The following is a 24,935-nucleotide window of genomic DNA, read 5'->3' on the forward strand; positions in this document are numbered from 1 at the left end:
GAATCACATTGTCCTAGATGGGTTGGCCAAGATACACTATATGGCCACAGGTATATGGCCACCCATTCTAATTCCCAAGTTCAGGTGTTTTGGACATGGCTATTGTTAACAGGTGTATAAAATGAATTATATAAAACATAATTTCTTCTGGCAACAGTTTGAGGAAGGGCCTATATTGTTCTAGCATGACTACTCCTGTGCACAAAGTGACAGTGTGAGCCAGGCTGTTTTGACCAACAATGCATCAATGTCTTACCTCATAAATGCACAAATGCATACATTTCCACAAACACATTTCAAAATCATGTTAAACGCCTTTTCAGAGAGGAGTGACTTGGGGGCTGTAAAGCCACAAAGTGGGGGGTGGTACATAATAGTCTCTTTTTATGTCTTACGGAATGGACACTGGTATTAACATTTTGGATGATCAGCTTTTAACATGGCACAGTGGCTCAATGGGTAGCACAGTCGTCTCAATGCAAGAAGGTACTGGGTTCAATTTCTAGGTAGAGCGGTCTGGGTTTTTTATTTTGTGTGGAGTTTACATGTTCGCTCCGTGTCTGCATGGGTTTCCTCCCACAGTCCAGACATGCAGTCAGATGTGAATGTGTGTTGGTCCTCTAATGGACTGGCGACCTGTCCAGGGTGTTCCTATCTTTCGCTCAGTGAATTGTACCCACCACAACCCTAAATAGGATAAAACAGGAGTAAAACAGACAATGAATGAATAAATGAATGCTTTTAAGATTAATTCTATTAACTGTAATGTTTTATTAACAGTTGGTGCTAAGTATTAAAGAAATGCTGTCTGCAGGGCAGAGAAATGTTAAAAAATTCTCCAAAAACATTTTAATCCCTAGGTACATCTGTATTTAGAAAACATGCTTGTCAGCTTATAATGAAATCACAGAGAGGCTCAGTGCCTAAATACTATTGTGATTTCTGACCTACTTTCCAGTCGGCTTACTAAATCAAATTAAGGGACCCTGTCTTCACCTTGTGTATACACATACACTGATCAGCCATAACATTAAAACCACCTTCTTGTTTCTACACACACTGTCCATTTTATCTGCTCCACTTACCATATAGAAGCACTTTGGAGTTCTACAATTACTGACTGTAGTCCATCTATTTCTCTTCCTATCTTTTTTTAGCCGTTTTCACCCTGTTCGTCAATGCCCCCACAGAGCAGGTATTATTTAGGTGGTGGATGATTCTTAGCACTGCAGTGACACTGACATGGTGGTGGTGTGTTAGTGTGTGTTGTGCTGGTATGAGTGGATCAGAAACACCAGCGCTGCTGAAGTTTTTTTAATACTGTATCCACTCACTGTCCACTCTATTAGACACTCCTACCTAGTTGGTCCACATTGTAGATGTAAAGTCAGAGATGATCTCCCATCTATTCCTGCTGTTTGAGTTGGTCATCTTCTAGACCTTCATCAGTGGTCACAGGATGCTGTTGGCTGGATATTTTTGGTTAGTGGACTATTCTCAGTCCAGCAGTGACAGTGAGGTGTTTAAAAACTCCATCAGCATTGCTGTGTCTGATCCACTCATACCAGCACAACATACACTAACACACCACCACCACCATGTCAGTGTCACTGCAGTGCTGAGAATGACCCACCACCTAATAATACCTACTCTGTGGTGGTCCTGACCATTGAAGAACAGCATGAAAGGGGGCTAACAAAGCATGCAGAGAAACAGATGGACAACAGTCAGTAATTGTAGAACTACAAAGACCTTCTATATGGTAAGTGGAGCTGATAAAATGGACAGTGAGTGTAGAAACAAGGAGGTGGTTTTAATGTTATGGCTGATCGGTGTATATTTACAGTGGAGTCAGAGGTATTTAAACCCCTTGTCTCTGGCCATTTACTTCTGAATTGATATCATTGCCATTTTACCCATCAGTCTACACCTAATAACCTAAAATGATAAAGTGAAAACATGCTCTTAGAGTTGTCAGCAATCAAACTGTGGCAAGGCATAGGTCAATGCAAGAGTATAAAATAATATCTGAGGTATTGAGTGTTCCTAGGATTCCAGTGGCCTTAATGATTTTGAAATGAAAGGAGATTGTTACTAACTTTCAGCCAAATTGGGCACCTGGTCAAGAAGGGCCTTGGTCAGTGAGATTCTCTGGTATAATGAGATGAAAATTTAACTCTTCGGACAGCACAGCAAGCACTATGTCTGGTAAAAACAGGCACTGCACATCACCTGGCTAATACCATCCCTACGGTAAAAGATGGTGGTAGCAGCATCATGCTCTGGGGTTGTTCTCAGTGGCAGGAACAGTGCCAGCTGTGACCCTTACTCTCCATTAACGATGCCAAGACTGGTTCATGCCTTAATTTTCTCTCACATTGATTACTGTAATTCTCTATACACGGGTCTTCCTACTAAAACTATCAAGTTGCAAAACATTTAAAACTCTGTGGTGAGTGTCAAAACAAAAAATTGGCCCACATCACCCCTATTCTTAATAAACTGCACTGCCTTCCGGTAATGTCACATATAAAATACTAAATTCTGCTCGTTACGTTTAAAGCCCTCCATAATTTGGCTCTGGCTTATCTTGGAAAGCTCTTACATCCCTACATTTCATTTCGCTCCCTGAAGTCCTCTGGTGGCAGCTCATCTCTACGCCTCTTACTAGACTTTTCCCAACGGGTGGCAGATCTTTCAGTGCCATAGCTCCTGAGCTTTGGAACTCTGTGCCGTAACCTTTGCATGACTGCTCTACTGTTTCTTTTTTTACGTCTCTTCTGAAGAAGTATTTCTGTCCTCTCTCTTCTGTAAAGTGACATTGAGATATTGAAAGGCGCTACATAAATAAAACGTATTATTATTAAAATCTCTTTGAACCTCTGTAGAGGAACCTGAAGATGACAGTTCACAGACCCACACCATCCAGTCTGGCTGAGTTTGACAGAATCTGCCATGAAGGACAAAAATATGTGTTTATAGTGTTAGTATTGATTAATTGTAGATGAATGGGTAACATTATATACTATTATATACATTTAGCATCAAATCTGCAACATAAAGTGTACACAATTTCAGGGGTCTGACTACTTACTGAATCCACTGTATTCTCTAAAAGGACATGAATTATTTTTTCAGAGTCAAACCTCGAATTAATATTTTAATCATAACCCACAATTTATTATCCACTTAATTAGAAAACTATTTATTTTCTTCAGGCTGAAATATCAGTTAACCATGTATTAGTAATGCTTGGGCGTCTATCTAAGAGTGGCAGCATTGCAGTTCTGTTTTTGAACCTTATAAGCTTTGTGGTGTAATGAACTATTAAATAGTGCTGCCCTCAGACTGTGGATGAACGCTCCATATTAAAACACACTTCCGCACATCCAAACCTCAGTGTGCCTGAAGATTTCTAATGAGTAATATTTATACATGTCAGCTCAAATAATTAAATGATTGGCTTCATCAGGAAGGCAGGGTTCAGTACAGAGGGTTACCACTATGGCCCTGGGGAATTGGAGTACAGCACAGTGTGGTGATTTCCCTGTTCTGTCCTACTAAACCCTGCATCAAGCAGATGGGGTGGTTTGTGTGTGAAGTGTGTGTGTGTGTGTGAAAATCTGTGCTAGCCTCCGGTCCTTCAGAACCCCATTTGTGCACTATTTAAACATGTATACTTCTTTATATATACGATTACTGCTTACAGATGCACTGGATTTTTTTTTTCTTTTTGGCACTACAGCTGTGAACGTTTAAGCTAAAGTATAAAATGTCTTGGTCAATACATGTTAATTTAGCATTCAACTAACAATAAAAATTCAATGCATAATGCAAATAAACAATAAAGAAAAAGCAATAAATTTGTATCAAACTGCTTCAGTTGTATTACATTTCTTATTGTTTTCTCTTTTTTTTTTCATTTGATAACCTGAATGAAGATGAAGAACCAACTGGATCAACGTAAGAACTAAATCTTTTTATTTTTTCATTTTTAAACATAAGAAACAGGGTTAATCAAATAAATGTACTTAATATTAACCAAATATGAAGTGAATATACTTCACCACTACACTACTTTTTCCAACATATACAGGCTTTCTACTCTTAGTATTTAAGTAAGTTGTTTTTAATTCTCTCTGGCAGAAAAACCAATTCCACTAACAACCACAAAGACAAAAACCTGAGACAACGCAATACTAACTGAGCAAATAAAGTAAGTACCATCACCACATGTTATATTAGACATTTTACTTTAGAGAACATATTAATAGACCCCCCTTGTATACTTATTGACCACATCCATTGTTTTAGCCACACCCATTTCTAACAGCTGTAAAAATAAATTATATTTCAGTTAGAAAATCAATTTTCACTTTCCAATTCATTACTAAATTGTTCACTGGGGTTGAGGCTCTTTACATGCTTTTGAATTTTTTCAACAACAGATTCATCAAACCTCATCATCACTTTGAGAGTATACTAGAATGGGAAAGAGCCTTTCTTAAATTGTCCCCACAAAGCTGAAGATACAGTGTATCACAAAAGTGAGTACACCCCTCACATTTCTGCAAATATTTTATTATATCTTTTCATGGGACAACACTATAGACATGAAACTTGGATATAACTTAGAGTAGTCAGTGTACAACTTGTATAGCAGTGTAGATTTACTGTCTTCTGAAAATAATTCAACACACAGCCATTAATGTCTAAATAGCTGGCAACATAAGTGAGTACACCCCACAGTGAACATGTCCAAATTGTGCCCAAAGTGTCAATATTTTGTGTGACCACCATTATTATCCAGCACTGCCTTAACCCTCCTGGGCATGGAATTCACCAGAGCTGCACAGGTTTCTACTGGAATCCTCTTCCACTCCTCCACGATGACATCACGGAGCTGGTGGATGTTGGACACCTTGAACTCCTCCACCTTCCACTTGAGGATGCGCCACAGGTGCTCAATTGGGTTTAGTCCATCACCTTTACCTTCAGCTTCCTCAGCAAGGCAGTTGTCATCTTGGAGGTTGTGTTTGGGGTCGTTATCCTGTTGGAAAACTGCCATGAGGCCCAGTTTTCGAAGGGAGGGGATCATGCTCTGTTTCAGAATGTCACAGTACATGTTGGAATTCATGTTTCCCTCAATGAACTGCAGCTCCCCAGTGCCAGCAACACTCATGCAGCCTAAGACCATGATGCTACCACCACCATGCTTGACTGTAGGCAAGATACAGTTGTCTTGGTACTTCTCACCAGGGCGCCGCCACACATGCTGGACACCATCTGAGCCAAACAAGTTTATCTTGGTCTCGTCAGACCACAGGGCATTCCAGTAATCCATGTTCTTGGACTGCTTGTCTTCAGCAAACTGTTTGCGGGCTTTCTTGTGCGTCAGCTTCCTTCTGGGATGACGACCATGCAGACCGAGTTGATGCAGTGTGCGGCGTATGGTCTGAGCACTGACAGGCTGACCTCCCACGTCTTCAACCTCTGCAGCAATGCTGGCAGCACTCATGTGTCTATTTTTTAAAGCCAACCTCTGGATATGACGCCGAACACGTGGACTCAACTTCTTTGCTCGACCCTGGCGAAGCCTGTTCCAAGTGGAACCTGTCCTGGAAAACCGCTGTATGACCTTGGCCACCATGCTGTAGCTTAGTTTCAGGGTGTTAGCAATTTTCTTATAGCCCAGGCCATCTTTGTGGAGAGCAACAATTATATTTCTCACATCCTCAGAGAGTTCTTTGCCATGAGGTGCCATGTTGAATATCCAGTGGCCAGTATGAGAAAATTGTACCCAAAACACCAAATTTAACAGCCCTGCTCCCCATTTACACCTGGGACCTTGACACATGACACCAGGGAGGGACAACGACACATTTGGGCACAATTTGGACATGTTCACTGTGGGGTGTACTCACTTATGTTGCCAGCTATTTAGACATTAATGGCTGTGTGTTGAGTTATTTTCAGAAGACAGTAAATCTACACTGCTATACAAGCTGTACACTGACTACTCTAAGTTATATCCAAGTTTCATGTCTTATAGTGTTGTCCCATGAAAAGATATAATGAAATATTTGCAGAAATGTGAGGGGTGTACTCACTTTTGTGATACACTGTATATCCTTATGATCAAATCAGATGATCAAACAGGCAGGTTCATAAACTTTCAGTAAAGAACTGTGACAGTAAAAACATAAAAAAGGAAAAGTCTAATCAGTGTAAATGTACATTACCTGACAACCAAGGTAATGAATTAGAAGTAATGTCCACATACATATTGGTATGCAGTGTGCTTTTTATTGTAAAATGTCCAAACAAAATAATGAAGCAATATACACCGATCAGGCATAACATTATAACCACCTCCATGTTTCTACACACACTGTCCATTTAATCAGCTCCATTTACCATATAGCAGCACTTTGTAGTTCTACAATTACTGACTGTAGTCCATCTATTTCTTTACATACTTTTTTAGCCTGCTTTCACCCTGTTCTTCAATGGTCAGGACCACCACAGGACCACTATAGAGCAGGTATTATTTGGGTGGTGGATCATTCTTAGCACTGCAGTGACAATGACATGGTGGTGGTGTGTTAGTGTGTATTGTGCTGGTATGAGTGGATCAGACACAGCAGCGCTCGCTGATGGAGTTTTTAAACACCTCACTGTCACTGCTGGACTGAGAATAGTCCACCAACCAAAAATATCCAGCCAACAGCGCCCCGTGGGCAGCGTCCTGTGACCACTGATGAAGGTCTAGAAGATGACCAACTCAAACAGCAGCAGTAGATGAGCGATCGTCTCTGACTTTACATCTACAAGGTGGACCAACTAGGTAGGAGTGTCTAATAGAGTGGACAGTGAGTGGAGTTTTTTTAAATGGTATTTAAAAACTCCAGCAGCACTGCTATGTCTGATCCACTCATACCAGCACAACACACACTAACACACCACCACCATGTCAGTGTCACTGCAGTGCTGAGAATGATCCACCACCTAAAAAATACCTGCTCTGTAGTGGTCTTGTGGGGGTCCTGACCATTGAAGAACGGTGAAAGCAGGCATGGTATGTAGAGAAACAGATGGACTACAGTCAGTAATTGTAGAACTACAAAATGCTTCTATATGGTAAGTGGAGCTGATAAAACCAGGAGGTGGTTTTAATGTTATGGCTGATCGGTGGATTGGAACCAGTAAGCTAGAGAAAATTTTTATTAAAAAAAAGACCAAAGGTATCCCTATCAAGTGCAGCATTCCTGCATTAAATACGTTCCCTGTGCATGTTGTTTTACAGATGACTGACAGCACATCTTGACCGTATGAAGGTATCCAAGGAGAGCAAAAGCTCCTGCATTTCTAATAAAGCATATCCTGCCTCACTTGGCGAAAGAAACCACGACAGCATATCACTGGCAGAAAAGAACAATAAGGACTGTCTTAAGCATGCCTTATTCAGTCTTATGGTGTGTGTGAGCACAAATGATCAAATCCACGTAAAAGGTGTGCACATAGTTTTTACTCCTCTGTGCTGATTTGTTTCTTTTTTTACCACGTCATCCTGCAGAGGTGATCCTTTTTCTTACATATCGTGTCGAATGCATGCAGTGACATAATCTAATGACACTTCACCTTTTTTCTAATGTTATCTTTTTGTGTGGTGTTGCATCAAAGAGAATTACCCATGTATGTGTATGTGTGTGCATTTTTTTTTTCATGAAGAAGTCCACTTATTGAATTCTTTGTACAGTTTATCATTAGATCATAAAATTAAACAAAAGGTGTTCTATGTAAAGCTGGACTATGAGAGCCTAGCTGTGACTGGCAGAACAGTATTTAATCACGGAAAACTGTATGTATTAAATAATTTTAAAAGAGGAATAAAAGTTATTTATTTTCTAGAATTACTTAGGTGTCTTGTACAGGTTGAGCTATAAGTGTTCAAATAATATACTAGCATATCTGTAAAAAGTAAAGGATATATTCCTTTTTTAACTTCCATGTCCTCCAACCTTGTTTGTTTTTAGATATGATTCTTGTATAGCATGGCTATTATCCTATGCAATATGTATTCAAATAGAATTAATGACAATTGTATGGTGGGGCGCGTTTGTTTTACAGACTAAGCTTTAATGTTGTGAGATCATCGGGATTCATTCAGGACTAGAATAAATGCACTGCTGTAGTTGCATGACTACTCTTACAGATAATGATGTATAAGTGTGTTGCAGTGCAACTGGACCAATAATTAAAGATGGCACTTGCTGGAGCTAAAGCCATTACAATAATGTGAGACCAACTGTTCTTTTTAAAATAAAGATATAAAAACATGAATGAACGTGTAGTTTGTATTGCTTAACTGAACTGGACATAAAGCCTACATGCTATAACGTGTGTGATTATTGAACAGCTCCTGTACATACACTGATCAGCCATAACATTAAAACCACCTCCTTGTTTCTACACTCACTGTCCACTCTATTAGACACGCCTACCTAGTTGGTCCACCTTGTAGACGTAAAGTCAGAGATGATCGCTCATCTATTGCTGCTGTTTAAGTTGGTCATCTTCTAGACTATCAGTGGGCATAGGATGCTGCCCACAGGGTGCTGTTGGCTGGATAATTTTGGTTGGTGGATTATTCTCAGTCCAGCAGTGACAGTGAGGTGTTTAAAAACTCCATCAGCATTGCTGTGTCTTATCCACTTATACCAGCACAACACACACTAACACACCACCACCATGTCAGTGTCACTGCAGTGCTGAGAATGACCCACCACCCAAATAATACCTACTCTGTGGTGGTCCTGGGAGAGTCCTGACCATTGAGGAACAGCATTAAGGGGGCAAACAAAGCATGCAGAGAAACAGATAGACTACAGTCAGTAATTGTAGAACTACAAAGTGCTCCTATATGGTAAGTGGAGCTGATAAAATAGACAGTGAGTGTAGAAACAAGGAGGTGGTTTTACTGTTAGGCTGGTCGGTGTATGCTTGCTGGTAGGTGTTAATATGAACTTGTTCCCCCTTTTTTGCTAATGTAACAAGTTACTTCTAGTGAAATGCTTTTTACAACATTTTGGAACATGACTTGGGGATACGTTTCCCTTCAGCTAGTCAGCTCATGTGCCATAATGGTAAGAGAATGAGTTTCAGGATTCAAATCCTGGGCTGGGTTTAAATACATAAGTCAAATGACATAATGTGGACCTAGTAATTGGTGGATGAGAAGTGATTTTGGGACAGTAAGAAAAGGGGTTTTTACTAATAAAACCTTAAATTCTATCTGTAACAGTCTGTATCAGTAAAACACAAAATATTCTTACTAACAGCTCCATTATGCTCATGGTCAAGGTCCAGCATCACCCTGAATCATACACAGAAGGCAGAAAAACAACCTGGACAGGGCTGCACAATCTATCATAGTGCAACCTAAACTTAAACATTCACTCACTGCAATTTAGAGCCTCTATTCTACCGTCTGCATGTTTTTGGGGGGAGGCCAGACAAAGACGACAAGAGGAAAATGTGTCTGTAGTCTAAATGCCCTGACTCACAACACTAATTAAAATATTACTGCAATGATATTATGAGTAATTATTAGCGCTCACTGTACACTAGCGTCTACAAACAGACATAACTGGCTATGTCTGGGGGTGGGATAGGGTGGTGTTGGTGGGGTTGTTTTGTGAAGTAAAATGGCCGAGCCCTGGGGATAATTTGCCATTCTGTCCAGGGTGTGCTTCTGCATTGCGTCCAGTGATTCTGGGGACAACGGACCCATCGTGACCCTGACCAGAATAAAGTGGTGATACAATATGAAGATAAATTAATGAAGGAACAAACAAAATTGTGGAACCTGATGAATTATTTCAATCATCTAAAGTAATCTAAAATAACATAAATCTAATGGTTAAAATAATTGATTAGACATCAATACTCCTTACTCCTTACTCCTGGATCAGCCTTTTTAGCTTGTTCTCTACCTCTTCAACAAACGCAGGGAAGCCAGAGTCAAGCAGACAAAGGCGCAGTAGACCCTCCATATCACCAGCAGGCAGAGTAAAGTGATGATACGCCATGGGTAGGGACAGCCCACGCTCACCCAGGAAATACTGAAGAAAGAACAAATGATATTATATATATAAATAGAACACATACTGAGGGGGTAAACTTAAGAAATGTCCCCTTGGAATATAAATGAAAATGCTATTCTTCTCCTCCACTGTCATGATTACATTACAGAGAAACCCTTCACCTCAAGGTAGCGATTAAGTGCTAGTGTGAACAGATGATCAATTCTGCAGTGACTTGTGGATCAGGTGGCCAGTCTTCAGCAGTACCTGAGAAAGCTCCTTGATGGACAGAGATTCCTGAATGACGTCATGGATGGCCTGCTGTGCTGCTGTGGGAGTCTTAGGAGACACAGAAATAGATCAATTCGTTCCACTTGCGGGTGTCATGCTGAGAGGCAACTCAACCAATCAATAATCTCATTATTAATTGAAACGGCTCATCTCCTCCTGCTTTGTCTCTTAGAATATTACAATATTGCATTTCGGATTAGATTCTAAATGTGTTTGGTTCTCCACAAACTTGTAATGTATTTGACATCCCAGATGGTCAAATGAGTCTGCTCATGAAATCAAATGAAAATCTGTGCCTCGAACGTTTGTCACTTTTGGCTAAATGTTTCTTGAGCACCATCTAGTGAAAGCAAAGATACATGCTTCTTATTGCCCTACATAGAAGTGTACAAAGTCAAAAACCCTAGAGAGACGTTACTGTGGGTGCACAGTTTACCAGTACAGGAAAGGTATCAATATAAATCACACACACAAAAAGCACCAGCATTAATTGATACCCTACACCTATTCCATCTGCTACGACCATGACCAGAATAAAGCAGTTGATGGAAATGAAATAATTACTAATTATTACTTGTGAAGCTGTACCTCTAGTGGCAAGTAGGGACCTTATTTTCTTAGTAATACCAAATTTAACAAGTGTCACAGCTTACAAGTGCTTTTTTTTTAAACCAGCCAGGGTTTTTTGCTTCTGTTGTAGGAATTTTCAAAGACTCTTTTCGAGCTGTCTTGCATGCACCAACCTCTATAGATTTTTAATAATGTTTCAGTCAGGAGGCTGTCAGAGCCTTTCCAAAACCTTCAGCTTGGTATTTCAAGAAGTAGTTCCTTTTTCCTTTATAATTGTCCGATTGTCTCTTTTCAACTGAGGTTTCTTGACACACTGTGACATTTGCTGATATTTAGTGGATTCTGCCTGCACAATGTTTTGGTACCATTGGCTGCCACACAACATCAATGCATTTGAGAATATGTTTCTTTTATTAACTGCTCAATGCACCTTTGTGACTGTGGCGATTGAGTTTCATTCATTTATTTATTATATATTTTCTCTTTTTTCTCTTAATCTAGTCATTTCCAATTCCATACAACTGATTTTATGTTTTTACCTCCTTTTGCTGGTTAAAGATTCCACTGGTGTCTGCTAAAGAAGGACCAGTTGATTCCTGGGTTCCTGTGGGTAGATATTCCTGAAGTCTCTGTACTGCAGCCCTGCATAAATCTACTGCTTCAGACCTGGTGCTGCCTTCAAATTGCAGCCTTATCATACGGCTTTCTTCCTGTGGAAATACACACCCGCACATGTACACACACTATCATTTCTACTGAATACATTTCCACACAAGCAATCATTTCTACGTGTAGTCTTCCACTTTGTGTAAAAAAAAATGGCTTAATTAACAAACCACAAACTTGTTATACAACATATGACTTTGAGCTGTCAGATAAAGGTCACTCAGAAACTGCACTTGCTACACAGCCGAGTCTGCTCCTGGAAAGATCTGATTCTGTTTATTATTTCTACAGATGTAATACAAACACAAACAGGCTCACCAATAAATATGTGAGAATTAGTTTGGATGTCAACATACTTACACACTGGCCAGTAAAAGTACCAAACACTTAATGATTTCATTTCATTATTCTATTTTCTTTCTTTCTTTTTTTTAAGCAAAGTAAATAAAAAGCAAAATGTAAATTGTAAAATTTTATACCCCTCGTAATTATGAAACTACTTTTAATCTTAAACGAATGTAGGTAATTAGCCCATTAGTTGTTTTTGGTTGCATGCCATTAGGAACAGTTGTATGTGGTTTGAAACACAGCCAAAATTGTGAATGTTGTTTATTTTTTAAGCCCTTGGGCTGTTTTGCTATTATAAGGCAAAAGCACATGGGATGTGGCCAATATTAATATTTATATACATTAAAAAATAATGTGTTTATATTAAATGTGTAAATTACTCAAGCCCACTACCACTGGGATCCAGGGTTTAAATCCCAAGCTGTGCTATTGGATGGTAGGACAGCTATATACAGACATTACTGGAGGACTTATACAGACATTACTGAGGACTGCGATGGATTGGTGGCCTGCCTCCAGGAAGGCCAGACCTGCTGTGATCCTGACCAGAATAAAGCAGTGGTAAAACATAAAAATAAAATGAAAAATTAAATGATGTGAAATATTTTAAATGCTGAATATTGACATTTACCAAATATCATTTTGATAATAGTTATTTAGATTTTTGATAAGTAATAGACATTATACAACCTGTAATTTAAAACCCAATATTTCACTGTAGCAAATAATGCTTCATTAATTTTATTAAAGACACTCTGGGTTTTTAGTCTCTTTATAGGATTAATTGATATCAGTAATTTCAAGAGATAAGCCAAATGTGTTTCACTACATGGCATGTTTTTAGTGTTTTACCTTCAGTTTGATGTTCACAAGCAAACTGTCTGATTTCTGCTGGATTTTCAGGAAGCTCTGAGCATTAAGAAGAGAAAATCCTTCCTGAATAAACAGAGGAACAAAATTAAACATCGTGTACAAATTGAGCTTTAACGATACAGTGAGAGGAACCATGATGGCAAGAACAAGATGCCTGGAGAGTTCCCAGTTCGTTAATACTGATGTCTGTTCACTTCCCAACAATAATATTCATGCCAAAAAAATAAGGTTTTGGTAAAATAAATAAATAAACCTTTCCCTTTCTATTCATATAATCCATAATGTCTATGTTACCTGCCAAATCTGGAGGCACAGGGACACGTTTGAGTCTCTCTTGCTACATGAATGATGCCAAAAATGAGCTTTCCAAAATCATGAATGGCCTGTTGCCACAAACCACAGTGTTTTAAACAAAGCTGTGGATTAAAAGATTTGGCTAAAGTTTTACATGCAGCTCTCAAGCCATAAAACATTTATTATGTATACGCATTATTTCTTTACCTTTTACCAAAATAACATTCACTATTTAATTGGAGCCATATAGGCAAGTCATGGGTATGGAATGAACAGCGGCAGTTGGTTTATGATAAAATAACGTTATGATTGCGTCAATCAGTGCATTCCGTTCTTTTGCCAAAAACAAGCACTTGGCATAAAGGTTTTTTGTGTTTTGTCATTTTTTTAAAATGAGATTAAAAAAGAGGAGTTTAAAAATAAAATTCTTTAAAGATTTATTCCCCATTTATTCCCTCCACTATTTAACAATCCATTTGTTGTCCTCTACAGCTGCAGACCCATTCCTTGACCAAGTAGGGCCATACCTCACACAGAGATCTTTCTATATGAGTTTTGTAGCCAACTGCTTCTTTTTACATGCACAGGGCGGCTTTAGACAGGGACCAGTATTGCACGTGGAAAGTCACACACTGATTGCTATTTTCCCCTGACTCTGTGCAGGCATCATCAACCAGCCAGCAGAGGCCACAATCCCACACCCACCCTCAGACATAGCCAAACATGTCTGTGTATATGCTAGACTGGACAGTAGCAGAGTTGAGATTCAAACCTAAGAGCTTAAAATCACAGCAGTGATGAGTGATGAGCAGTGATACTGAGCCACGTGAGCATCTTTAAAGAACGTTTTTCCTTACAGTTGGACAGCAGATTTCTGTATAGTACCTGCCATTTTACATCAGGGTAGGTGAATAGAAAAGACAGGCTAACAAATGCCTGTAGTTGAAACTATCATTTATCTGGACCTAAAGGTGTGACGCTAGGTCATTCTCCTAATGGCTTGAATGTTGCATTTACCACGGAAACCCCTAAACCCTTCATGTGTGCTGTCCCTAGTTTGGTAAATACTCTGGGTTGTTGTCATGTTGCCTTGTTTGGCACCACAGATCAGAAAGCTGTTCTCTCTCTTACCAAGCTGCAGAGACTATTGTGCTTCACTGTTCATGATTCCAGCTCATTGTCTGAGGATATCAGAGGTGCTCGTGGTCTGACATTCCCTTAAGAAGCCAAAGTGGAAAGGGATTTAGGTAATTCTGTTTCTGGATGAAGAGCAACACCCCACTAAGCTATTACAGATTCTATGTGCCCCTTAAATCATAGGTGGATTGAACACCTGTCACAGAAAGCATGTGATCAGTCATACTCTCTACCAAAAGCAAGACATGGTGGTGGCAATTGTTCAATGGGACTGCACATACTGCTAATAATGGCTGTATAGCAGGGAGTCCCGACCTTCAATAAAGAGCCAATATCTCATAATCTTATTCTTACACTTCAGTTGAGGAGTAAACAAGTTAGTGCCGTTCCACAATGGATTGGTGTCCTGTCCAGGGTGTGTCACTGCATTGCACCCAGTAATTCCATGGAAACTGGATCCACCACGACCAGGATAAAGCGGTGGTAAAACAATTACATGAAATGACAGATCCAGGGCAAAGACTTCTCTAACTGTCTACATGGTGCACTACCTATAGTGTAGAAAAACTATTATGCTGGACCCTACATAATGCAATATTTAATGTATGTAGACAGTAGGAAATGGGAATGTCAATATAAAAATATACTTTGGTGTGTGATACAAAAAGAAATGGTTCTTTACAGTATGGGTAGTGCCAACCTAAGTTGGAACCACAGTGCCACTGTAAAAGTGAAAATTTTAGGAACCAGACTAAGTTCCCATCTCTTAACAACAATAAAGTCAGCGGCCCCTTAAGTCCATGAGGCCTCAGAGAATAAGAGTAGTTATTAAATATTAAATAACAACTGTAGCCTGCTGTGCTAATGCTGTAAACATGGTTGTTCTTTTTCATAATGTGTGTCACTTGTTAGTCTATAACTCACAATGCCTCCTAATGGTGGGAATAACTCATGACAGCATTAAGCAACTTGCTGAGAACGTAATGATAAATTACAGTGGGGCCAAAAAGTATTTAGTCAGCCACTGATTGTGCAAGTTCTCCTACTTAGAAAGATGAGAGAGGTCTGTAATTTTCATCATAGGTACACTTCAACTATGAGAGACAAAATGAGAAAAAAAAATACAGGAAATCACATTGTAGGATTTTTAAAGAATTTATTTGTAAATTATGGTGGAAAATAAGTATTTGGTCACCCACAAACAAGCAAGATTTCTGGCTCTCACAGACCTGTAACTTCTTCTTTAAGAAGCTCTTCTGTCCTCCACTCGTTACCTGTATTAATGGCACCTGTTTGACCTCGTTATCTGTATAAAAGACACCTGTCCACAGCCTCAAACAGTCAGACTCCAAACTCAACCATGGCCAAGACCAAAGAGCTGTCGAAGGACACCAGGAAGAAAATTGTAGACCTGCACCAGGCTGGGAAGAGTGAATCTACAATAGGCAAGCAGGTTGGTGTGAATAAATCAACTGTGGGAGCAATTGTAAGAAAATGGAAGACATACAAGACCATTGATAATCTCCCTCGATCTGGGGCCCCACGCAAGATCTCATCCCGTGGGGTCAAAATGATCATAAGAACGGTGAGCAAAAATCCCAGAACTACAGAGGGACCTGATGAATGACCTGCAGAGAGCTGGGACCAAAGTAACAAAGGCTACCATCAGTAACACACTACACCGAGAGGGACTCAAATCCTGCAGTGCCAGGCGTGTTCCCCTGCTTAAGCCAGTACATGTCCAGGCCCGTCTGAAGTTTGCCAGAGAGCATATGGATGATCCAGAAGAGGATTGGGAGAATATCATGTGGTCAAAATGGAACTTTTTGGTAAAAACTCAACTCGTCATGTTTGGAGAAAGAAGAATGCTGAGTTGCATCCCAAGAACACCATACCTACTGTGAAGCATGGGGGTGGAAACATCATGCTTTGGGGCTGTTTTTCTGCAAAGGGGACAGGACGACTGATCCGTGTTAAGGGAAGAATGAACGGGGCCATGTATCGTGAGATTTTAAGCCAAAACCTCCTTCCATCAGTGAGAGCATTGAAGATGGAACGTGGCTGGGTCTTCCAGCATGACAATGATCCCAAACACACCGTTCGGGCAACGAAGGAGTGGCTCCGTAAAAAGCATTTCAAGGTCCTGGAGTGGCCTAGCCAGTCTCCAGACCTCAACCCCATAGAAAATTTGTGGAGGGAGTTGAAAGTCCGTGTTGCCCAGCGACAGCCCCAAAACATCACTGCTCTAGAGGAGATCTGCATGGAGGAATGGGCCAAAATACCAGCTACAGTGTGTGCAAACCTGGTGAAGACTTACAGGAAACGTTTGACCTCTGTCATTGCCAACAAAGGTTATGTTACAAAGTATTGAGTTGAACTTTTGTTATTGATCAAATACTTATTTTCCACCATAATTTACAAAAAAATTATTAAAAAATCCTACAATGTGATTTCCTGGATTTTTTTTTCTCATTTTGTCTCTCATAGTTGAAGTGTATCTATGATGAAAATTACAGATCTCTCTCATCTTTCTAAGTAGGAGAACTTGCACAATCAGTGGCTGACTAAATACTTTTTGGCCCCACTGTATGTAATTTAAAACCCCATTAATGAAACTGTTCTTATGTTTAGCAAGTCAGCAAGCTAAGCTGCTTAAGGCTAAGGCTAACAGGAAATCAGTTACAATGGCTCTATGTGAAGTGAACCCTGGTCTCAGCAGTCATGGGGTAGCATGTTAAACTACTGCACCACCTAAGCACCCTTATATTATAAAATACATCATTTACACTGATTTGGTACTGAGACTAGGGATGTAACGATACACTCTACCCACGATGCGATGCGATTCATGATACTGGGTTCACAATAATGAATGTCCTTTTATTTCTGAGGTAGGTACAAACTATGCAAAACAATTTTGAATTAAGCCCAATTTGGCTGAAAACCCCCGAATTTGGCAACCAGGTGTATAGCGCCAGTGACATCAACCAGGCGAGGTGTATAGCACCAGTGCCCTCTGCTGTTTAAAATGAATATCGATTCATTTTACATGTCAAATCGATTTAAATCGTGGAATTTTTAAATCGGTTATTAACTGTATTGTGGTGCATTGTTACATCCCTAAGACTATTGTAAAATTTTACAGGTATTGGTACCAAAATGTTATGTCAACATTAGAGGTTAACAGTAGTAGTATTTCTAGTAGGGCTTGGCGGAATGACTGTACATTCGGTATACCGTCTTTGATTGCTCATACGGTATGGATTTTTCATATACCGCCATACTGTAACATAGTTAATACAACAGCTGTAGGCTTTAAAAGGCAGCAAATCATATAATATTGTTTGCCGCTAAAAGGGACTAGCGCACTAGGGAGCAACATGCAGATTAAGTACAGCTCAAGAGTTAGCTCACAGGTAGCGTTAGCATGACAGTGTTAACAGATGAGAGAGGTTTTTCTCAATATGGTAAAAAAAAAAAAAAAAAACAGATGGAGGGTGAAAATGGGAAGACCAAATATGCATCGGAAGAACTGCGAAAGAAATGAGGCGTTGGCAGTTTAGGACAGACTAAAACACTCTCATATACACTGTACGGTTTGTCGAGCCACGGCTGTTGCAAACAACTCATTACAAATGCAATAACAATCCACATATGCAAGGACACGATTCCTGTACAGACAGTTGAGAAAGAAGCTTTTAGAGAAATTATTAAAACAGTGGATTCCAGGTCTTACGACGCAAAAATACTTCAGGTCAGTTGCTAAACAAACGTTATAAACGAACCGGAATCGGAGATATTTAAAGTCGTCCGCTTTTCTACAACAGACCAGTCAAGTTGTACAGTGGAGTTTAACAGTTTTACTTGTTAAAAAGAGAGCTAACGGTAATTGTACAATGCTTAAATATTAAATACACAATAACAATTGTATTGATCGCAACTGTTTCACATGTCCATCATATATTGTGTAATTTTGTGGGGCTAAGCAAAGCTTATAGTACTCAAAACCTTCATTATATACATGGTGAAATTAAATGTTTTATATTCTATGTACTTATAACAGTAAAATAAGCCACAGACAAATAAAAAGTCCCAGTTATACACAAAAAAATAAAAAAATAAAAAAAACATACCGTGATATACCGCAAATCTTAAATAAATACTGTGATGCAAATTTTTGGTCATAATGCCCAGCCCTTATTTCTAGTATTATTTAATTTAGGAAATCAACAAAACATGACATCTGAATAAGGGTATTTAAACGTTTGCAGTAAACTGTGTTGTACTGTGTTGTATTAATTGTACTGGGTAAACACTAAACGAATAACCCAAGCTGTGGCACTGGCAGAGCTTACCAGTAGTTCCTGAGCCTGCGTGATGATTAGATGACCAGATTCAAGGATTCTTAGCTCCAAACTTCCTTTACTTTCACTGGACTCAAAAACCTTTAATAAAGGCAAAATTTAAAATATACTTTAATACCTCAACTGCTCCCACATTCAAAATTACAGGTATCTTAGGAAAAAAAAGATTTAAAGCATTTAGACACATACAGTACATACACCGATCAGCCATAACATTAAAACCACCTCGTTTCTACACTCACTGTCGATTTTATTAGCTCCACTTATCATATAGAAGCACTTTGTAGTTCTACAATGACTGACTGTAGTCTCTCTACAAACCTTTTTAGCCTGCTTTCACTCTGTTCTTCAATGGTCAAGACCCCCACAGGACCACTACAGAGCAGGTATTAGCACTGCCGTGACAATGACATGGTGGTGGTGTGTTAGTGTGTGTTGTGCTGATATAAATGGATCAGACACAGCAGCGCTGCTGGAGTTTTTAAATACCGTGTCCACTCACTGTCCACTCTATTAGACACTCCTACCTAGTTGGTCCACCTTGTAGATGTAAAGTCAGAGATGATCGCTCATCTATTGCTGCTGTTTGAGTTGGTCATCTTCTAGACCTTCATCAGTGGTCACAGGACGCTGCACACGGGGTGCTGTTGGCTGGATATTTTTGGTTGGTGGACTATTCTCAGTCCAGCAGGGACAGTGAGGTGTTTAAAAACTCCATCAGCATTGCTGTGTCTGATCCACTCATACCAGCACAACACACACTAACACACCACCACCATGTCAGTGTCACTGCAGCGCTGAGAATGATCCACCACCTAAATAATACCTACTCTGTGGTGGTCCTGTGGGGGTCCTGACCATTGAAGAACAGGGTGAAAGCAGGCTAAAAAAGCATGTAGAGAAACAGATGGACTACAGTCAGTAATTGTAGAACTACAAAGTGCTTCTATATGGTAAGTGGAGCTGATAAAATGGACAGTGAGTGTATAAACAAGGAGATGGTCATAATGTTATGCCTCATCGGTGTACATGTCCCTCACAAGTGTATGTAAACTTTTGACTTTCACCGTCGTCAATGTTGAACTTATATACTGAAATATTTTTTTATGTAGTTGCTAAAAATATTAAAAACGTTTTAAATATAAAGTAAAATGAAGTCAAACGAAATAATTATGTTAAAGGTCGTTAGCCAGCTAATTAGCTTCCATGAGTTTTTACTTTCAAGTTTTACCTTCCATGAAGAGTTTTTGGACTTTGGTATAAAACGTCCATAACGTTTTAATTTCCAAAAAGCCGAGACTGCTTCTCTTTCTTCAGACATATCTTTATAATTCCTCTCTGTTCGGTTTATTTCTCACCGAACTCACAGAACGGATAACAAAGCTGCGTCCAAATTATATTGGATTAATACTCCTGCATACTACATTACTAAGTAGTTCACTAAGACAGAATGTGTAAACCTATGGAGCTGCAGGCTACAAACACTATATAGTAGGAAAGTATGCTTCAACCTAACAAACTGGCGTCAGTCCGGCAAGTCGCTACCCTATACTGCCCTCTATCACACTGTAAACGTTACTGCATCGGTCAGGTCATTGCGTGGAGGGCATTTTTGTTACGATTTCTTTTTTGTTTTAAAATAATAATAATTATTATTATTCGTATGTATCTATTATTATAGGTACTCTAATGGTGCAGCAGTCTATTACGCTAGATGGGTTTGAATCTCAGCTGGCCAGGTGTTTACTCAGACAGGATTGGCATGAATGTCTAAGGTGGAATGGCTGAATCCCTGCAATATATTGCTGCCCTGACCAGGGTATGCCTTGTGCCAATTGTTTGATGAAAATCGAATAATAATAATTATAATAATAATAATAATAATAATAATAATAATAAAAACAACAACAATAATAATAATAATAATAAAAACAACAACAATAATAATAATAATTATTATTATTATGAAGTCAAACAAATTATTATTATTATTATTATTGTTGTTATTATTATTATTATTATGAAGTCAAACAAATTATTATTATTATAATTATTATTATTATTAAGTCAAACTTATTATTATTATTGTTATTATTGTTATTATTATTATTATGAAGTCAAACAAATTATTATTATTATTATTATTATTATTATTATTATTGTTATGAAGTGAAACAAATTATTATTATTATAATTATAATAATAATAATAATTATTATTATTATTATTATTATTATTATTGTTATTATTATTATTATTATTATTGTTATTATTATTATTATTATTATTATTATTATACAATTATTTAAATAAAATTGACTCGGTTTTACGTAGTACTACAAAGAAGTTAGCCTTGGTGTGTTTAAAAGAAAATGTTTTATCATAAGGAAGTATTCAGACTACATAGATTAATGAATGAATGAATGTTGGCTGTTGGTGTCCCTGTACTTTTCAGTTTTGTATTGTTGTGCTTTTTCAATGTTTCATGCATTTTAGGGAAAAAATGAATTTTTCTTTTCCTTTGTATTCTGCAGAGCTAGTTCAATATTCACAGCTCTTTTGTGTCTGTCATTTCTGTCTGCAGTTATTTTTGACTATCGACAGCCACCACTGAGATGTTCTAGGTGTCACATCTGTAAAACAAAAAAAAACACACACACATTGTCACTGTTCTTTTTCTGCATTTTGTCTTTTGACAGACTTTATATCAGCTTTAAATGACATCTAAGATATTAAAATGTCACAGTCAGTGTTAGATGGTGTTTAATAAATTGTTGCTCACTTAGCCTATATTTCGACCAAATCTGCAGTTCTAATGGCAACTTTTGCATAATGTAAGTAGTGTTTGTACCTAGAAGGTTAGAAACAGGATAACGTGTATTAGTACTGCATTTAAATCACCAAAAACAAAGTCACTGCAGATTCAATTTTGCCATAAAGTATTATTATGCAGAACAAATGGTAAAACTTGACAGCGGCTAGCAGCTGCAACAATAAAACCACCTCCTTGTTTCTACACTCACTGTCCATTTTATCAGCTCCACTTACCATATAGAAGCACTTTGTAGTTCTACAATTACTGACTATAGTACATCTACTTTTCTACATACTTTTTAAACCTGCTTTCACCCTGTTCTTCAATGGTCAGGAGCCCCACAGGACCACTACAGAGTAGGTATTATTTAGGTGGTGGATCATTTTCAGCACTGCAGTGACACTGACATGGTGGTGGTGTGTTAGTGTGTGTTGTGCTGGTATGAGTGGATCACTCACAGAAGCGCTGCTGGAGTTTTTAAATACCGTGTCCACTCACTGTCCACTCTATTAGACACTCCTAGTTGGTCCACCTTGTAGATGTAAAGTCAGAGACGATCGCTCATCTATTGCTGCTGTTCGAGTTGGTATTCTTCTAGACCTTCATCGGTGGTCACAGGACGCTGCCCACGGGGTGCTGTTTTTGGTTGGTGGACTATTCTCAGTCCAGTAGTGACAGTGAGGTGTTTAAAAACTCCATCAACGCTGCTGTGTCTGATTCACTCATACCAGCACAACACACACTAACACACCACCACCATGTCATTGTCACTGCAGTGCTGAGAGAGATCCACCACCTCAATAATACCTGCTCTGTAGTAGTCTTGGGAGTCCTGACCATTGAAGAACAGCATAAAAGGGGGCTAACAAAGCATGCAGAGAAACAGATGGACTACAGTCAGTAATTGTAGAACTACAAAGTGCTTCTATATGGTAAGTGGAGCTGATAACATGGACAGTGAGTATATATATTTACTAATGCCGAACTGCTGATGTTTCATCAATGGCTCAGGAAATTCTAGAAGTAACAAAAAATATATATGCTTAGGTTCAAAAAAACACCTTTGGTTTAAGGCAGTTTTATATAGACATTGGGCTTAATAGTGAAAGTAGACATGGATAAGAAAAACAGGTGAAAAGTTCTAGAATGATTCACAAATTTAGAACAGGTCAGAGAACTGATGTCCTTCCCTTTCAACACTGCATATCTGGAAAGTACTGTTTTTCTTCACTGACACCACAAGGCTCAAAATAGGTTTTATTATGTTTACCCAAACGGACTGAAATAATGACGGCCAAATATTCTCATATTGTACTTTTTCAAGCAAGCACATCACTTTAGAACTTTTTTAGTATCAGATAAATTAATATCCTGTGGGTTCATGAGGCATGAAATGAACTAAGATGCTCATTAGTCAGCATGGCTATATTGTTTAAATTTAATAGTGAGTACGCATTTCCGCCCAACATGTTGCTATATACATACCTAATATAACCAAAAGTATGGGGACACCCGACCATGAGCTATTTGGACATCCCATTTCAATACTGTCCACAGTCAAGCAAGCTTTACATCACCATGGGCTTAAAGGCTGCAGTAAAAGTAAGAAGTCTATTATTTAGCTTTTTCTTTGCCCATGTGACAGTTGTCAGCTGAGATCACTGATGTCAGCATTACTCTAATCTGACCACATTTTTTCAGTAACAATTAATCTAACGAGTTACTATTTCCAATCCAATAATCAGATTAAAGTTACTTATCCAAGTTACTGTGCGTTACTATTTTTGTTATTTTCCTTAGTAAAAAAATATATTTTTGCTTTCTTCTTGCGTCTCGGGGAGTGACGTCTGGCCTATGCGACAATTAAGTAACGAGCTGTGTCTGAAATTGCATACTTACATACGTACTACATCCGCCATCTTACCAACGTCAAGTGATGACGTGGGGACGTGATGACGTAATATCACCATAGTTACAGACTCATTACAAACCCCACTCGCCAAAATTTTGGATATTTATCGTCCTTTTGTTATTTATTTGTCTTTAAAAAATTTTATTTTATTTATCTTACTATCTTTAACAGAGGACTCCGTTTTCCGCTATCTTTCTTATTTCTTATTCCGCTTCAATCGCCTACACAGCTCCAGTTGCATTACGGCAGCTGCTAAATGTAACTAATAAAGTAACTTGTAATCTAACTTAGTTACTTTTAAAATCAAGTAATCAATAAAGTAACTAAGTTACTTTTTAAAGGAGTAATCAGTATCAGAAATCAGATTACTTTTTCAAGTTAACTATGCCATCACTGGCTGAGATATACACAGATCAGACATAACATTATGACCACCTTCCTAATATTGTGTTGGTCCCCCTTTTGCTGCCCAAACAGCCCTGACCCATCGAGGCATGGACTCCACTAGACCCCTGAAGGTGTGCTGTGGTATCGGGCACCAAGATGTTAGCAGCAGATCCTTTAACTCCTCTAAGTTGCAAGGTGGGGCCTCCATGGATCTTCAGCAATTTGAGCTACAGTAGCTCGTCTGTTGGATCGGACCACACGGGCCAGCCTTCGCTCCCCACGTGCATCAGTGAGCCTTGGCTGCCCATGACCCTGTCGCCGGTTTACCACTGTTCCTTCCTTGGACCACTTTTGACAGATACTGACCACTGCAGAGCGGGAACACCCCACAAGAGCTGCAGTTTTGGAGATGCTCTGACCCAGTTTTTTGCCCTTTTTTCCTGCTTCTAGCACATCAACTTTGAGGATAAAATGTTCACTTGCTGCCTGATATATCCCACCTTCTAACAGGTGTTGTGATGAAGAGATAATCAGTGTTATTCACTTCACCGGTCATAATGTTATGCCTGGTCAGTGTAAGATGACAGTTGTAAAGCAGGTGGTTTTTGTAACTCAACAACTTCTAAACCCTATTTACAATGAGAGAAAACACCCATTCATCCAGATTTGTCTTGGCTGTTTAACATCTTTAATACCTTTTAATGCAAATATTAACTTCAAGTTTACACACAAAAATAAAGAACTAAAATGTCAAGTCTTATTAACTATAGATATAATTATGCAGAATTTAATCTTATTCACCAAAGTAGTCAGCTGTGGCACTTCAAATTATTGTGAGTTGCATCTTGTTTGCTTTAATCATCATTGAGATGTTTATAGAACTCAGCTGGAACCCACCTACTGCGGTTTGAATTAATAAGGCATAGTTAGGAAAAGCACACACCTGGGTCTATAAGGGCCACAATTTACACTGCATTGTCAAGACAAAACACAAGCCAACACAACAAAGGCTTTGGGTGTTTCCAGAACTCTGTTGAAATCAATAATTCTAACATGGAAGAAGCTTGACACAACCTTGAACCTTCTTAGAGCTGGCCATCTGGCCACATTTGGCATCCAGCAGGTTCTTGGTCAGGAAGGTAATAAAGAACTCAACAGTCATTCTAAAATATACAGTCCTATGCAGAGATAGG

General features: G+C 38.8%; 2 protein-coding genes across 5 annotated transcripts in view; one reads left to right on the forward strand and one right to left on the reverse strand.

The window, feature by feature from the left end:
- Positions 1–7,509, forward strand: part of nptnb (neuroplastin b) — a 46,756-nt gene extending 39,247 nt beyond the window's left edge. The window contains exons 7-9 of the mRNA XM_063005162.1: positions 3,942–3,963; positions 4,147–4,216; positions 7,307–7,509. Coding sequence (XP_062861232.1) covers positions 3,942–3,963; positions 4,147–4,207 — 83 coding nt within the window. The 3' untranslated portion in view covers positions 4,208–4,216; positions 7,307–7,509. The remainder of the gene's footprint in view (positions 1–3,941; positions 3,964–4,146; positions 4,217–7,306) is intronic.
- On the reverse strand, positions 287–20,013 carry rec114 (REC114 meiotic recombination protein). 4 transcript variants are annotated; one of them, XM_063005164.1, is made up of 7 exons: positions 19,860–20,013; positions 18,620–18,709; positions 12,813–12,896; positions 11,486–11,656; positions 10,353–10,424; positions 9,957–10,124; positions 287–687 (listed from the first exon to the last, which is right to left on the reverse strand). In XM_063005164.1, the coding sequence occupies exons 1-6, from the start codon at positions 19,947–19,949 to the stop codon at positions 9,960–9,962; spliced, it is 672 nt and encodes a 223-aa protein (XP_062861234.1). In that variant the 5' UTR covers positions 19,950–20,013; the 3' UTR covers positions 287–687; positions 9,957–9,959. The 4 variants fall into 4 exon arrangements, with proteins under 4 accessions (XP_062861234.1, XP_062861235.1, XP_062861233.1 ...); XM_063005165.1 differs by lacking the exon at positions 287–687 and adding an exon at positions 2,865–2,950; XM_063005163.1 differs by lacking the exon at positions 287–687 and having other exon boundaries at positions 9,860–10,124.
- Between the last annotated feature and the right edge of the window lie 4,922 nt (positions 20,014–24,935).

Source organism: Trichomycterus rosablanca, chromosome 11 (genome assembly GCF_030014385.1).
Source record: "Trichomycterus rosablanca isolate fTriRos1 chromosome 11, fTriRos1.hap1, whole genome shotgun sequence".
Classification (NCBI taxonomy): Eukaryota; Metazoa; Chordata; class Actinopteri; order Siluriformes; family Trichomycteridae; genus Trichomycterus; species Trichomycterus rosablanca.

What these genes read in the sequence shown, in the direction of transcription:
- rec114 (XM_063005164.1), bottom strand. Translation starts at nt 19,949, where the DNA reads ATGTCTGAAGAAAGAGAAGCAGTCTCGGCTTTTTGGAAATTAAAACGT. An exon ending in TTGTGAACATCAAACTGAAG is followed by an intron (nt 11,657 to 12,812) that starts GTAAAACACTAA and finishes GTATTTCCACAG; the next exon opens with GAAGAAAGCCGTATGATAAG. An exon ending in TCTTTAACCAGCAAAAGGAG is followed by an intron (nt 10,425 to 11,485) that starts GTAAAAACATAA and finishes GTGTCTCCTAAG; the next exon opens with ACTCCCACAGCAGCACAGCA.